General features: G+C 39.2%; 1 protein-coding gene across 2 annotated transcripts in view; it reads right to left on the bottom strand.

Annotated features, from left to right (window-relative positions):
* WDR49 (WD repeat domain 49) overlaps positions 1–17,265 on the bottom strand; it is a 168,792-nt gene that overhangs the window by 103,658 nt on the left and 47,869 nt on the right. For both annotated transcript variants that reach the window (XM_027542017.1, XM_027542010.1), the window contains 2 exons: positions 7,425–7,592; positions 4,756–4,904 (listed from right to left, as the gene is read on the bottom strand). In XM_027542017.1, the coding sequence (XP_027397818.1) occupies positions 4,756–4,904; positions 7,425–7,592 (317 nt within the window). The remainder of the gene's footprint in view (positions 1–4,755; positions 4,905–7,424; positions 7,593–17,265) is intronic.

The following is a 17,265-nucleotide window of genomic DNA, read 5'->3' as shown; positions in this document are numbered from 1 at the left end:
ACATGCGATTGAATAATTAAGGTTGACCATCCATTCTATGAATTATTATGCAGCAGGAAAAAAAATCAGGTATATGTACACTCATAATGAAAGATCTGCAGGAGATATTGTTTAGGGAAAAGGAAGCGGCAGAAAAATATATATCATGTGATGCCATTTATATAAAAGTAATAATAAATAGTACTTTGAATTTGTATACACACATAAGAAGGGACATAAATAACAAATTATGACACCACCACATATTAAAATGTAATATATCAATACTATAATATGTAAGTATATGATAAAAATGTGAGACTATACAGATCAAGTGTTAATAATAGCTATTTCTTGGAAGAGGAATTGATTTTAAGAGGGTGAAGAAAAGGAATATTTACTTCTTTCCAACTTGCTTCCTCGTTTGCAATTTCTACAAAAGATCATTAATCTGTTTACTTGTACAATTTAAACAAAATGAAACCGGCTTTGTCTCTAGATGGATGGAGGAAATTTGAGGAGAAATGGTATGCAGGACAGAAAGGAAGACAGACAGGTAAGAACTAGTCACCAGCACAAGAGCCTTTGTATTTTCCTTCCCAACCGTGGGACCACAGTATAGAAACTACACTCTGGAAAAAATCAAAACCTCAAACAAAATATTAAGTTACAAACTGATCTGATTCTGGTGGCCAATTCAGGATGAGCAGCCTAAGAGAGGAGTTAGGAGCAATAGAAAAGCCTAATCAGATTTCCTGGTTGGAATGTCAACCCCCAGCAGAGGTATTTCCCAGAGGCTTTGAAAATCCTTTTACTTCCCATGGTGATTCCTCCTTTAAATGACCAAGTTATTGGTTCCCAGCAGGGCCGTGCTATCAATCAGTGATTACCATTTTATGAGACAATTTAGGGCTCAGAAACAAAATGCAATTGGACTATTGCTTAGTATAATATTAAATTCTACAGATAAATTTATTGTTTAATCATCATTGGAAAGCACAGTACTGCAGTTTTCAAAAAAAAACAGTTGAAGTCTCAGGTCATTATTGGAGGAAGTTATTTAGATCTAAATTGCTTTGATTTGAAAATCCTCTATTAGCAATTCATAGGCATAAATATGGTTCAATCAAAGACTTTTTGAAAAAAGAATGCTTTCTTTCATTTTCCCCATTCCCTAAATTAACCCTAGTCCTATAAAATATACAGAAGAATTTTATGACAATAAAGCCAAAGATTAACCTGGTAGCTGAAAACCTGTTGTTTATTGTGAAGACATACAGGCTAAGATTATTATGCATTTATCGAAGTGAAATGGATTTAGACTAATGTGAAAGACAGCATGACAAGCTTTATTACACCATAATGTTTTAAAAGTCAAAGCAAAAATAGAATGATAAAATTGCCTTTAAAGAGACCAGGCAGTCTTAACATTGATGATAGCTATATGCAATTAATTCTGACTCTTAAGAACATTTTTTTCCACTTGCTTCTAAAGGTATACCACCTTTCAGGGAATTCTGTAATGATAAAATATCTGTTATTTCCTTCATACTTAGCTCTGATAAAGATTTACTTCCTTAACTAAGATTTATTAAGGACCTACTATGTGTATGGTGGGCTTCCCTCATGGCTCAGTGGTAAAGAATCCGCCTGCAAATGCAGGAGACAGATTCGATCCCTGGGTCAGGAAGATGCCCTGGAGAAGAAAATGGCAACCCCCTCCAGTATTGTTGCCTGGGAAATCCCATGGACAGAGGAGACTGGCAGGCTATAGTATACAGGGTCACAGAGTCAGACACGACTTAGCGACTAAATAAACAACCACAATACACATCAACAAAAAAAATTCAAAGAAATGAATTCAGCAAATAATCTTTGCCTTTAAGCACTCAAAATCTAGTGAAAGACACAATATACATATACAATCTTCAAGTATACTTGTCAGATTGTGTGAAATTCAATAATAGGAGTTAGAGCTAAAAGACGTTAGGAAATAGAACAACTAAATAAGACTAAGGCATCAGAAGAGTTTTCATTCTGAGTTTCTTTGTGACTTGATATTCACAGTAATATGTCTTCACTTTAAACTGTCAACAAATAACCACTGAACAAATGCTGCGAGGTGCAAAGCACTATGACTGATGCCAACACACAAGCTGAAAAGATACGACCCAGCTTAAGACAGCAAACTAACAACTTCAGTACAACAAGACACATGCTCTAAGAAGGGACACAGGTGTGTGGGAGTGCAGAGAAACAAACACCTAGGTCTCCATGAAAGACTCCAAAAAAGTCTGAAACTTCACGGATAAATAGGCTTTTGCCAGTCGAGCATGGAGGAGAGGGACCTGAAGACAGAGAGCAGGCATGCAGCAGAATCATGATGCAGCATGGTGGGAACAAAGCGTGATATGGCTGCAACACCGAATGAACAGAAGAGAAAAGCAGGAAGTGAGCTGGGCCTGGTCTGGGGATGAGTTTTATAGAAAAGCTTAAGAATTTTAGTGCTGACATTTAGAATGAGGGTAAGAGAAGCTGTTGAAGAATTTTTCTTACAAACCACTGAATTAGCAGGATGGAGGCCAGATTGAAATGAGACCCATCTGCAAGAAGAAAGACATGTTAGGAAAAATTTGCCATGGTTTGGGTGAGATAATTCAAAAGAAGATGAGATTTTGGATTAGAGCTGTGGCAGCTGAGAGAGAGGTGAAGTTGATGAATATATTTGATGGCAGAATCAACTGGAATTGGTAGTTCAGTGGTGAAGGAGATTTACAGTCTGATACATAATATACTAAAATAAGCAAGTTTGACAGGACTTATGTATCAGTTCAGTTCAGTCACTCAGTCATGTCCAACTCTTTGTGACCCCATGGGCTGCAGCATGCCAGGCCTCCCTGTCCATCACCAACACCCAGATCTTGCTCAAACTCATGTCCATTGAGTCGGTGATGCCACCCAACCATGTCATCTTATGTCATTCCCTTCTCCTCTTGCCTTCAATCTTTCCCAGCATCAGGGTCTTTTCAAATGAGTCAGCTTCTCGCATCAGGTGTCCAAAATATTGGAGCTTCAGCTTCAGCATCAGCCCTTCCAATGAATAGTCAAGACTGATTTCCTTAATGACAGACTGGTTGGATCTCCTTGCAGTCCAAGGGACTCTCAAGCATCTTCTCTAACACCACGGTTCAAAAACGCCCTCAGCTTTCTTTATAGTTCAACTCTTACATCCATACATGACTACTGGAAAAACCATGGCTTTGACTAGACGGACCTTTGTTGTCAAAGTAATGTCTCTGCTTTTTAATATGCTGTCTAGATTGGTCATATCTTTTCTTCCAAGGAGCAAGCACCTTTTAATTTCATGGCAGCTTTCACCATCTGCAGTGATTTTGGAGCCCCCCAAAATAAAATCTCTCACTGTTTCCATTGTTTCCCTTTATTCATAAGGTGAGGCTAAGGAGTTGAGGTGAATTTCTATTATATTCTATTTAATTTTCACAAATACGTGTATCACTTCCGAATAAAGTTAAAAGTCCGAGTCACTGAAAAACTCTCAAGGGCTGTCCCCAATAAGTGTATAGCCTATCCGTGTTCTCACAATCAGGTTTCTTGAAATCTATCACGTGTTTACTGGATCTATGTCAGGCATTATGTAAAACAGAAGCTTTACAGGGGAACAAATGACTAGATTATTAGAGATAAGAAATTTACCTGGGAGATATGAGTAGTAAATAATGTGGTCAAGGTATAACCCGGACTATCTGATTCTGGTACAATGTTTTTTCCACCCTATATAGAATATGTATCAATGTCATCAAATAGAATGGACAGACATATTTAACTGAAATTTCTTAATGTAATATCCTGCAGATTAACTTTGATTTTTAACTTATGAGACTCTTCAATAGCAAAGCAACGCTGGTTGATTGTGTCTATTCCATATTTTTTAATTTGAATGTAATTGCTTTGCAGTGTTGTGTTAGTTTCTGCTGTACAAGAATGTGAATCAGCTATATACATATATACACATGTCCTTTCCCTCTTGAGTCTCCCTCCCACCCTTCCATTCCACCCTTCTAGGTCATCACAGAGGACATATGTGTTTTACACCAGCTTCCCACTGCACGCATGTTGTCTCTTCAGTCGTGTCCAACTCTGTGCGACACTATAGACTGCAGCCTGCCAGGCTCCTCTCTCTATGGGATTCTCCAGGCAAGAATACTGGAGTGGGTTGCAGTACCCTCCTCAGTGGGATCTTCCTGACCCTGCATTGGCAGGTGGGTTCTTTACCAGGAGCACCAACTAGCTATCTATTTCACACATGGTAGTGCATGTACGTCAATGCCACTCTCCATTCTTCCCATCCTTTCCGACCCCCACTGTGTCCACAAGTCCATTTCCTACATCTGTGATCCTATTCATCCATATCTTATCAAAGTAACATTTATCATTCCCATTTCTGTTTTTTTTTATTGGGTTAATGAATACTTTGGAAACTTTTAAAACAACCCATCGAAAACTCATTAATAAGGATTTAATTTATGAGCACATGGTTTGAAAAAATTTTTTAATGAAATAACTCATCCAGTTGCCCAGGACGATCCTAAATTATCATCAATATCTTTTTTTAAATATAGATTTCCAAACCATAGTAGTAAGTCACTATATTTTAAAAATCTATACCATCTCTAAGAGGAATTTCAAACCAAAGATAGATTTGGGTAGGAAGTGGGGAGGCAGAACTAAATAAACTGAATGTACACTGTTACTTACTTTATCTCTGGAGAAGCTGAAAAGTTGTTTTCTTGCAGCAAAGAACTGGACAGCTATCACACTGGCTGAGTGACCCCAAAGGACACCAACCGGCTTAGAGACAACATAGGGGTTCCAAAGGCAAACTTTATTGTCAATGCCAGCAGTTGCTAATCAGAATTAGAAAGAAAAAAAATGTTTTTAGTAATAGGAATACCCCACAACACTTTCTTTTTGAAATGAGTATATCACATACTATATCACCATAGGCTGATAAAAGCCTTCTCAGCATTAACACACCTTTGTTTTGAAGGAAGGAAAATTCTATCATTGTGCAACAGTCCAGGCTAATAGGGCATGAGTTCTAACACTGGAAGTAGTTGAAATGGAAGGTGTAGGGAAGATGGGTCTGCACGGGGTAAAAGGACAACAGTTTCTTTAAAAGGTGCCAGCAGCCCAAGCAGGAGGACAGAAAGTTCTTCCTCCCGGTCCCAGTGTTTCCCTCTCCAGCCTGCACAGCCTAGGAATGCAGATCACATTAAAGTTATCCCAGGAGTAAGAGAGAACTAAAACAATATTTAAAGTTTCCAAATTAATGAAAAATTATAAGGAAATCAATTATTTTTCACTGTCATGTAAATAATCAAGAATTTGTAAGCAAATGAGCAGCAGAAATATATGTTTGACCTGCTCTATTGAAAGAATAAGGCTTTTAAAAAAATACAAATTAATTATATTCAGGGCGTGCATCAGAAACTGGGAGCACGGTGCCTGTGCTTCTTCAGTTCTGAGGAAATTCAGCGGAGCCCTCTCTGCTGTTCCCATTTTTAGGGCTAACTGAAGAGCTGAATCTATTCGCATTTATGGAGTTGCCATAAATGTCAGACCCCTATTTGGATTAATAGCCCAGGGTTACAGAAATAAGAGGAACTGAATGTACTTTTGTTTCAAGTCTTTACTCCATAGTATGAAATTAGTAAATGATAAATTTTACCCTGAGTATTACTGCATACAGTAACATGTAATTCCAGCAGTGGGCCAGGTATATGTTAGAGATCAATACAAAGGGGCTGAAATAATAATGAACCAAGGCACTGGTTGATATTTGAGTCCTTTTAAGCCCAATTCACTAACTCGTCCAGCTTTCTCTAATAAATCTACAATCCTCCTTGAAAGTTTGCTGTTCGCCTATCTCTGACTTCAAAGTCAGTCTCTTTTATCATGAATGGCAGCTATGATTGTTGGGAATTTTAGAGATTCAGCCCCTTAGCTGATATCAATACTCTTTATATAAATGACAGCTTTTGAAAGAGGGTCAATAAGACCCATTCTGTAGGCCATGTGTATTCATTCTCTGTAACTACCCTATCAATGTTTAGAATAACACCTCACTTTTCATATTTGAACTAATATCATATAAATCAAATTATCAGCTTTCAAAATGCCTAAAATTTATTTAAATAGACAACACCTGAAAATCTTTATTGCTTATTTCCTCAGCTAAAATTTACATATAAAAAAAGAGCTCTCCTCTAAATGTCCTTCAACAGAGAAGTGGATAAAGATGTGGCACATATATACAGTGGAATATTTCTCAGCCATAAAAGGAATGAAATTGTGCCTTTTGCAGAGATGTGGATGGACCTAGAGGCTATCATACAGAGTAGAGTAAGTCAAAAAGAAAAAATATATATTGTGTATATTAACACATATGTGGACTCTAGAAAAATGGTATGGATGAACCCATTTGCAAAGTACAAATAGAGACACAGATATAGAGAACAAATGTATGGACAGCAAGTGGGGAAGGGGAGTGTGGAATGAACTGGGAGGTTGGGAATGACATATATACACTAGTTTGTGTAAGATAGATAGCTGAGAACCTACTGCATAGCAGAGAGAACTTGACTCAATGCTCTGTGGTGACCTAAATGGGAAGGAAATCCAAAGAAGAGGGGATATATCTATATGTTATAGATAATTCATTTTGCTATACAGCAGAAACTAACACAATATTGTAAAGCAAATGTACTCCAATAAAAATTTACTTAAAGAAAATTCCCTTAGTATGCTAAAGGGCAAGTTTGAAAATTTTCAAAAAGCATCAGAAGTTATATTCTGAAAGGTGATTAGAAAATGTTCTACATTTTACATTTCTCTAGTGAGTGTATGTGTGTGTGTGTGTGTACATGAACAAAGAAAATGATGTATTTGGGTAGAGTGAGTGAGTGATAGTCACTCGGCCATGTCCAACTGCTTGTAACCCCATACAGTGTGGCCTGCCAGGCTCCTCTGTCCATGGGATTCTCCAGGCAAGAATACTGGAGGGGGTTGCCATTTCTTTCTCCATTGTTTGGGTTGAGCATTTGGTTATGCTAAGAAGATGGCAGAAGGCAGATACTGCACAAATAGTCTTCTTTCTCTATGTCATTTTACATTCCCCACCAATGCTGAGCAAAAGGCTCATTAAAGCATTGGAGCACTTTCTCATATTTTCACCCCAATGTAGTTCATATATGCTGCACATCTTAATGCATCATTATCAGACATTCTCAGGTAATAAAATGTGAGCTACTCAAGCTGGTCTCTCCGGCAATAAAAGCAACAAGGTGAAGAGGCCCCATGCATGCAAATATGCATAGCAAACTATTCAGGAGTCTCTCATAGTTATCGTGATTTATTTTACATACCAATTAAATTGAGCTGAGAGTGGTAATCAAAACCATGAATGCCCTGGGCAATGTTGAAGGATGTCATTTTAAGATGCTTTTTAGATTTCTCTCTCCAGGCCAGCACCACGGTATTTGTATTGCTGGTTGTACTGGAAATAATAGCATCTAAAGATGCATTGTAAGTAACTGAGCAAAGAAAAAAGAAAAAAAACAATCTTTAGTTGATTTCTCACAAGACACAGGGAGAACAGTATTATTTTAATACATGAGGTTAAAAATTAAACTCATATTATGATGATACAACCTGATACTTAGAAAACACCTCACTAACTGCTTCTCCCACCAAAAAACTTAGAGTAAAAACTTACCAAAAAATCTGCAATCAGACTTTTCTTCCACCTCAAGGATAGCTTAAAAAATTTTAATTAGAACACATGACAGGAAACAATATGAATCAATAATTACATGGGATTCTGGAGATATAAGTAACTGGCTAAAATGCTCGGTGCTTCTTCCTGGGTCTAAAGTAGGCAAACAGGAGTTGAGCAAACATCTGCTACTCTCAAGGTCCAGCTCATGCCCAAACCATTGGTTTGCTTATGTTTTGACTGGTCTAGAATGTTTGAGAGTGGGGTGGCCAGGACTTGAAGCTCTGCCAATATTCACAGCTAGAAATCTAGATCGATTGGCAGTTTTCCTGTTCTTGATGATCTAGTAATAGGAGTATGAGAGGACCATGCGTGTTTAGTCACGTCCGACTCTGCGACCCCACAGACTGCAACCCGCCAGGCTTCGCTGCCCATGGGATTGTCCAGGCAAGGATACACTAGATGAGCAGCAAAACCCCACAAGCAAGAAGAATGATTCTGTTGTCTTTTGTCAGAAAGACCTGTGAGTTCCTATAGACTCACAGGCTCCAAAAGACACAGCTGCTCTGCCACAAACTTCTCACCACTATTCCCTCCATGGTTAGATGACAGTTTTCTTTCACATTTGGCTGAGACAATATATTTGTGCCCCAAGGTGAAAGATTTCCAATTTGATCTCAAACCCAAATTTCTGCCTCACACAAAGAGGGATGTTGTAACTCCGTACAGCTTAAGACAAGTTGTTTTAATAGAACGGCTCTTGAAAATGTTTCTGATCTGTTTATTATCCAGCATCAAGAGCTAACACTCTTGTAATACAATTCTCAGGGATCACTAGAATTCTTGCGCTTCTTATTAAACTAATCCTTGACTGCACTGTTCCTCACTATCTTGTCAAGAGTGTTTGCATAGAAAACACCTTAGAATATGAGACATGGCAGTCTCATATTTGTCTCTTTTTCTGTAGCAAACGATAGACAAATTTACTACCAAAAATAACTCTGGAGCCAAAGACAGCATGCATCCTGCCCACTGCAGAAGATTCAGATTCTATAAGCTCAGGGTTCTTTTCCTATAACATAACCCACTGTGCAGGCATTCATCTGCAACTCTCTGCTTTGCCTCTGTGAGACCTGAGTGTCAAGGGGAACTGACATGAATATGCTGATACTTACGGGGGTTGCTGTGTTGTGAATAATGAAGTCCTATTTTCTGCAACACAGGAGTCTTATGTTCTCTCTCATTTTAAGATTATTTTAAAAGTTCTTTCTCCGCGTGAGAGCCACAGTATTTGTATTGTTGGCTGTGCTGGAAATGGCAAGCTAACTTACTAGTAACTAACTTGGAAACAGTCCTACTATTTTGGTTGGAAGAATTTAATTTGCTTTATATAAATGTATGTATACATATATGCATACATATATATGAATATATATATATTTCCAAATTAGTAAAGGCAAGTATTCTGAGAGGCAGAACTGTAGCTCAATACTCTTAATAATACACTTATTATACATTATACACTTAATACAATACACTTAATAAACTAAAAGGGAAGAGCTAACTTAGACACAACTTAGCAACTAAAACAACTGCAATTGACATGTGAATAGCTTAATTTAACATATTTCATAGTTATTTCACTATGAAATATATGTCTTAACATGGTTGTGCTTTGTGTGTGCTAAGTTGCTTCAGTCGTGTTCGACTCTTTGAGACCCTGTGGAATGTAGCCTGACAGGCTCCTCTGTCCATGGGATTCTCCAGGTAAGAATCCTGGAGGGGGTTGCCACGCCCTCCTCCAAGGCATCTTCCCAACCCAGGGATCCAACCCAGGTCTCTCACATTGCATTTCTTTACAGTCTGAGCAGTAACAAAACACATGGGTGGGAAACAAAAGGTAAACTCCAGAATTCAGGACTGAAAGAGGACTTATCTACTTCTTTATTTTACAGACTGAAAAATAGACACCTGTGCAGATTCAAGTATTTGGCAAAAGTCAACAACTGATTGTTGTCAAACTCTGGACTGGAGCCCAAGCATTTAGCCTCTAAGTTTGGTTTAATGTTATATAGCATACTATATTAAAGATCCAGGCTCAGGACAACTAGCATTTGGCAGAGTCAGAGTACAAATTCAGACCTGACCTCTTGACCACTGGAACAGGGCTTCTCATATTGTAATAAGCAAAACAGTCACCTAGAAACTGGTGTTAAAATGCAGATATTCATTCAGAAAATCTAAGATGCTGCATTTCTAACAATCCCCAGTTGTGGCTGGTGATGCTCTTTGGTGATGATCACACTTTGAGTAGCAAGACACTAGAATACATTACTTGGAGAAGGTAATGGCACCCCATTCCAGTACTCTTGCCTGGAGAATCCCAGGGACAGGGGAGCCTGGTGGGCTGTCGTCTATGGGGTCGCACAGAGTCGGACATGACTGAAGCAACTTAGCAGCAGCAGCAGCAGAATACATTACTAAGAGCAAGGCTCTCCTTCTATACTCTAGAGAATTAAACCATTCCCTGGTGGCTCAGACAGTAAAGAATTCACCTGCAGTGCAGGAGACCCAGGTTCAATCCCTAGGTTGGAAAGATCCCCTGGAGAAGGGAATGTCTATACACTCCAGTATTCCTGCCTGGAGAATCCCGTGGACAGATGAGCCTGGCGGGCTACGATCCATAGGGTTGCAAAGAGTTGGACACAACTGAGCAACTAACACTTTCATTTTCTCAAAATCTGGGAGATCAAATGCTCCTTTGGCAATCTGATGAAAGCTGTAGACCCTCTCCATCAAAAAGATGTGCACACACAAAAGTTTGTATAAAATATCAGGATTTGAGGAACCTCCCCAACCTCCCCACCTCTATTCATGAAGCCCAACAATAATAGATCTGAAGAAATCAAATGAGAAATCTCTAGCAACAAGGTAATTTGGGATTGCAAAACTTTCACCTGCTTTCTCAAATGATTCTTAAAGTTCCTATTACTAATGATGCATATGCTTTGTGTTAATCAATGCCCATGTAAGTATCTCTTGGCAGGAAATAGCTCTTTGCAGGAAGCCACTCTCTGCAGGAGGCCCCTTTTGTCTTGTCACTTTAGAAAAGCTATATTGTAACTAACCTTTAAACCAGGCTTTCCCATGCTCTACTCATCTCCTGGTCAAGCACACCTTCCAAATCCTTTGATCACACAGTGCCTTGTCTAATCTGTTGATTCTTTTCTTAGATCAAAGAAATAGAAATGAAGGGTAAGTAATTAACAGCGAAGTAGATCTTTTCCCCAGCTTCCCCTTCCGTAATCCCTCAAGCTACCTATGGGAACGAGACAGCATCTAAAGAAAGATCACAAGGAGTCCACGAGTCTGCACGCAGTGGGAGATAGTGATGAATCTAACCCCCTACCTCGATGATTAAATGAGATTATGTCTCCTTTTTCCCTTTAAAAGCTTTCAAGGCCAAGCAGAATCTTTGGAGTTGGTTCTGGAACACAAGTCTACCTTCTACCCCAGGATGCAGGCTTCCTGAATAAGGCACTTCCTTTCTTGCCAGCACTTGTCTCTCAAGCATTGACTTTCAGTTGGTGAGCAGCCGAACCTGAGTTTGGGCTTGTCTTTTTAGTTTCTACTTCTTAAAGTAAATGAGTTTAGCTGAGTTTTGATGCCAAGTTTCTACTAGTCAATGCCAATCAGAACACAATTTCTAAGGAAAAAAGAAGGGGCTCTGATAATGCAAAAGAGACTTTTAGAAAGGAGCTCCAGGCAGAAGAATAATTCACCATACAGTGTGCTGTGAAATGTGAAACACAAAAGGACTGCTAAGGGCCAAAATGGTCTACTTCTCCACTCAGCCCAGAATTCACCTGGACTGTTGTTTCTTGCTCATCCCCCATCATGTAATCTCCCTCAATCTATGGATTACTTAAAAGTATTATTAGAGTAATGTTTTTAAATCCCTTCCACTACCAGGTATCAAACCATGCCTTGATGTGGGTAGATATCCCAAATTTACTGATGAGGAAATAGTCCAAAAGCCATATCACCCTAGGTCATGTGGCTAATTGAGGATAGAGATGAGACTGAGTGCCATCTGACTGGCTGTGAGCTTTTCATTTGTACTACTGCACCTTTCTTTTCCACAAAATTTAAAGATGTTTGCTCCTTGGAAGAAAAGCTATGACCAACCTAGATGGTATATTAAAAAGCTGAGACATCACTTTACTGACACAGGTCTGTATAGTTAAAGCTATGGTTTTTCCAGTAGTCATGTATGGATGTGAGAGTTGGACTATAAAGAAAGCTGAGCACTGAAGAACTGATGCTTCTGAACTTTGGTTTTGGAGAAGACTCTTGAGAGTCCCTTGGACAGCAAGGAGATCAAGCCAGTCAATCCTAAAGGAAATCAGTCCTGAATATTCACTGGAAGGACTGGTGCTGAAGCTGAAACTCCAATACTTTGGCCACCTGAAGTGAAGAGCTGTCTCATTGGAAAAGACCCTGATTGTGGGAAAGATTGAGGGCAGGAGGAGAAGGAGACAGAGGATGAGATGGTTGGATGGCATCACTGACCCAATGGACATGAGTTTGAGCAAACTGAGGGAGATAGTAAAGAACAGGGAAGCTTGGCATGCTGCAGTCCATGGGCTTGCAAAGTCCATGGGGTTACAACTTAGCAACTGAACAGCAAACAACAATCTTTCTTTTCCACTAAGCTACACTGCCATATGTATGCCAGGTTTTTTCTATTATCTGATTTGAAGTTCTTTCCATTACCAATTACATTTATTGAGCCTCATTGTGTGCATGCATGTGTAGTCACTCGCTCGTGTCCAACTCTTTGTAACCCTATGGACTTTAGACCACAAGGCTCCTCTATCCATGGGATTTTCCTGGCAAGAACATTGGAGTGGGTTGCCATTTCCTCCTCCAGGGGATCTTCCTGACTCAGAGATAGAACCCGAGTCTCCTGTGTCTCCTGCATTGCAGGCAGATTATTTACCACTGAGCCACTGGGGAAGCCCCTTTGAACCTCACTGGGGAGCAATTAATTTCAGGAGCATAAAGTTTGCTGATCACTTGCTACATTAATACTACTACTTTACTAGAAGTACCAGCAGTATAAAATCTGAGGATAATGTCCTTATCAGGAGCATCCTCAATGAAACAATTCCCTTTGTTTACAGAAAATGCTAAGAGTTATACTCCTAGAGGAGAACATAGGCAAAACACTCTCCAACATACATCACAGCAGGATCCTCTATGACCCACCTCCCAGAATATTGGAAATAAAAGCAAAAATAAACAAATGGGACCTAATTAACCTTAAAAGCTTCTGCACATCAAAGGAAACTATTAGCAAGGTGAAAAGACAGCCTTCAGAATGGGAGAAAATAATAGCAAATGAAACAACCGACAAACAACTAATCTCAAAAATATACAAGCAACTCCTACAGCTCAAAACCAGAAAAATAAACCACCCAATCAAAAAATGGGCCAAAGAACTAAATAGACATTTCTCCAAAGAAGACATACAGATGGCTAACAAACACATGAAAAGATGCTCAATATCACTCATTATCAGAGAAATGCAAATCAAAACCACTATGAGGTACCATTTCACACCAGTCAGAATAGCTGTGATCCAAAAGTCTACAAATAATAAATGCTGGAGAGGGTGTGGAGAAAAGGGAACCCTCTTACACTGTTGGTGGGAATGCAAACTAGTACAGCCACTATGGAGAACAGTGTGGAGATTCCTTAAAAAACTGGAAATAGAACTGCCTTATGATCCAGCAATCCCAATGCTGGGCATACACACTGAAGAAACCAGAAGGGAAAGAGACACGTGTACCCCAATGTTCATCGCAGCACTGTTTATAATAGCCAGGACATGGAAGCAACCTAGATGTCCATCAGCAGATGAATGGATAAGAAAGCAGTGGTACATATACACAATGGAGTATTACTCAGCCATTAAAAAGAATACACTTGAATCAGTTCTAATGAGGTGGATGAAACTGGAGCCTATTATACAGAGTGAAGTAAGCCAGAAGGAAAAACATAAATACAGTATACTAACGCATATATATGGAATTTAGAAAGATGGTAACAATAACCCGGTGTACGAGACAGCAAAAGAGACACTGACGTATAGAACAGTCTTATGAACTCTGTGGGAGAGGGAGAGGGTGGGAAGATTTGGGAGAATGGCATTGAAACATGTAAAATATCATGTAAGAAACGAGTTGCCAGTCCAGGTTCGATGCACGATACTGGATGCTTGGGGCTAGTGCACTGGGACGACCCAGAGGGATGGTATGGGGAGGGAGGAGGGAGGAGGGTTCAGGATGGGGAACACATGTATACCTGTGGTGGATTCATTTTGATATTTGGCAAAACTAATATAATTATGTAAAGTTTAAAAATAAAATAAAATTAGGAAAAAAAAGAGGAAAAAAAATTAAAAAAGAAAATGCTAAGAGTTATTATAACTTGACTTAATAAAACAGTAGTATAACACATGAAGGATACTACAGAGCACTATAATTATATCTTCAAATCCATGGACATTCCATAATGTCATTACAATACAATCAAAATAAAGTATTTCTACCCTGAAAATTGCTTTGTCATTTCCACATTACATCCAGGTATCTTCTTCAGTTTTAAGGCTTTAAAGAAAGACATATAAAGAAGTACATTCTGTCCTTGTATTTAAAGTATTGCTTTAAGATTTTAATCTGGAGATTCAGTTCAGTTCAGTTGCTCAGTCATGTCCGACTCTTTGCGACCCTATGAATCGCAGCACACCAGGCCTCCCTGTCTATCACCAACTCCTGGAGTTCACTCAAACTCATGTCCATCGAGTCAGTGATGCCATCCAGCCATCTCATCCTCTGTTGTCTCCTTCTCCTCCTGCCCCCAATCCCTCCCAGCATCAGGGTCTTTTCCAATGAGTCAACTCTTCGCATGAGGTGGCCAAAATATAGCAAGTGACATTTATGGACCTGCAGTCTTCCATACTGGAGGTTCAAACAATTCACACTTTGTTTCTAAACCAAGATGTAACTCGTTTCTGGTTAAACTGTAGAATGCCAGAGTTCCTGAGAATGCCCGAGCAAAAGGTAAAAGTAAAGCCATTTCCTTGAAATCAAATTACCTGGTAGATAAAAATGTGTTCCTCATTTCTTGAAGAGAGAAAAGGAAATGATGGGTTTATGATGAAAAAGTTTTTAAAATATCAAGCTAGTGGATGGAAAGAACTGACAAAATAAATGATTTGTTTTAAATAGTCTCAATGAGTTTGAGGATTGGTAGCAAAATATTTAAAATTACTTTTAGATGATATGTTGAGGGATAAAAAGGACAATTTGATCATGTCTGTCCATTCCTTAAGATGCTAACTTTCAACTCTTCCACTGTCTTGCCCTTTAGTCATAAAAAAGGCATTAAGGGAAGCTGTCATCACAGATCCTCACCCTTGTGATGCTATCAAAATACTGTGTAATACCAATTAGTTTATGTGGAAAAAGTGATTTGAAAATGAAAAGTGATACCTAAAAACTCAGTAAGTAATGCTATTAAGTGCACTTAGAGTAAGTTAGAATGCTGCTGCTGCTGCTATGTCGCATCAGCTGTGTCCGACTCTGTGTGCCCCCATAGACGGCAGCTATGGGGTCCTCTGTCTCTGGGAAAACCAGGCTCCTCTGTCCCTGGGATTCTCCAGGTAAGAATACTGGAGTGGGTTGCCATTTTGTTCTCCAGTACATGAAAGTGAAAAGTGAAAGTGAAGTCACTCAGTCATGTCCGACTCTTTGCCACCCCATGGACTGTATCCCACCAGGCTCCTCCATCCATGGGATTCTCCAGGCAAGAGTACTGGAGTGGGGTGCCATTGCCTTCTCTGAAGTTAGAATGAGGCCCTTTTCTATCATCTGCCAACAGACGGAAGCTATCAGTTCAGGTCAGTCCCTTGGTCGTGTCCGACTCTTTGCGATCCCATGAACTATAGCAGTGTAGAAAACTGGGCCATTTCTAACTAAAAATTCTTATTATCATTTTTCAGGTTTTCACTTTATGAGTCATGTGACTTAGGAAAACTCCCTACCTGGAACTTTCTTTGATGTTCTCTTGTGTGAAAGTGAAAATCGCTCAGTCCTATCTGACTCTTTGCGACCCCATGATACAGTCCATGGAATTTTCCAGGCCAGAATACTGGAGTGGGTAGCCATTCCCTTCTCCAGGGGACCTTCACAACCCAGTGATCAGACCCAAGTCTCCTACATTGCAGGCAGATTCTTTACCAGTTGAGCCACAAGGGAAGCCCAAGAATACTGGAGTGGGTAGGCTCTCCCTTCTCCAGTGAATCTTCCCGACCCAAGAATTGAACCGGATTCTCTGGCATTGCAGACAGATTCTTTACCAACTGAGCTATCAGGGAAGATCTCTTGTCTGAAGGAGTCTTGTCTGAGGGAGTTTATTCTCAGTTGTATTCCCTATTTTGAAGTTGGAGTAGTCCCATTCTCTGAGACCACCCCGGGACTCTCTACATTCTGAATAACTACCATTTCAAAGAGGAAAGATAAGAAAGAATAAAGCTAGCTATTTCATTAAAAAAAAAAAATCTAACTCAGCCCTGGTAGGCATATTAAAAATAATAATGCCATTCGTTTAATGAATTTTCAAAATACTAGACTAGACTTATAATGGATCTTACCCTTCTGTCACACTATGGGAAAATCTACAGGAAGAGATCTTTTACTGCAAATATTGGCCAGTCACTCACAGCTGATTTCAACTGCTTTAAACCCAGCAAGAGCATTGCCCAGAAGGGCAGCATGTTCCAGCTGACTCTGTGGTGCACCGTTTTTGTCTGGAGAACTGACGTAGATGTAGGGAAATGGAAAAACACACATGCAAGACACTAAATCTGGCTTCTTTTCCAGATTTAGTCTGCATCAATTAGAAAGGCTCCCTAAGAAAACAATCTGCTTTCTGTATTCTAAATTCTCTGGCACCCTTTCATTAATCAGCTCAGCAATTAGTGATTTTATCAGTTCAAACTGTTTTGTACCTTCTCATAGCCATAGTCAAACAAAGAGGGCAAAACACCTTCCAACATAATAAAGAAAAGCAATTATATTTATTGTAGGCAATTTAGTATTCACTCTTTCCAGAGCTGAACTTCCAGTCTGTGGGTTTCAAGGTTTCCAATGATATTATCTATATGAAAAAGCAATTCTTTATGATCAAATAAGAGAGAGAAAATTCTCTGAGGTTCAAGATATTTATGTCTTGCCACTATTGCTCAAAATCTCTGTACTTACTCTGCACTTACTTTACATTTCAGAAGGTAATTATTTTTCCATTAAGATACAACACAGAACTACTCAGATGAGATGAAAGCATTTTCTCCTTCAAAGTTTTAAATAAACCTAACCTTATCTCAAAGCAGTAAGCTAATATCCTTATGTCTGAAAGTGAGTATT

This window comes from Bos indicus x Bos taurus, chromosome 1 (assembly GCF_003369695.1).
Source record: "Bos indicus x Bos taurus breed Angus x Brahman F1 hybrid chromosome 1, Bos_hybrid_MaternalHap_v2.0, whole genome shotgun sequence".
NCBI classification, from domain to species: Eukaryota; Metazoa; Chordata; class Mammalia; order Artiodactyla; family Bovidae; genus Bos; species Bos indicus x Bos taurus.
This window is presented reverse-complemented; position numbering and strand designations above follow the sequence as displayed.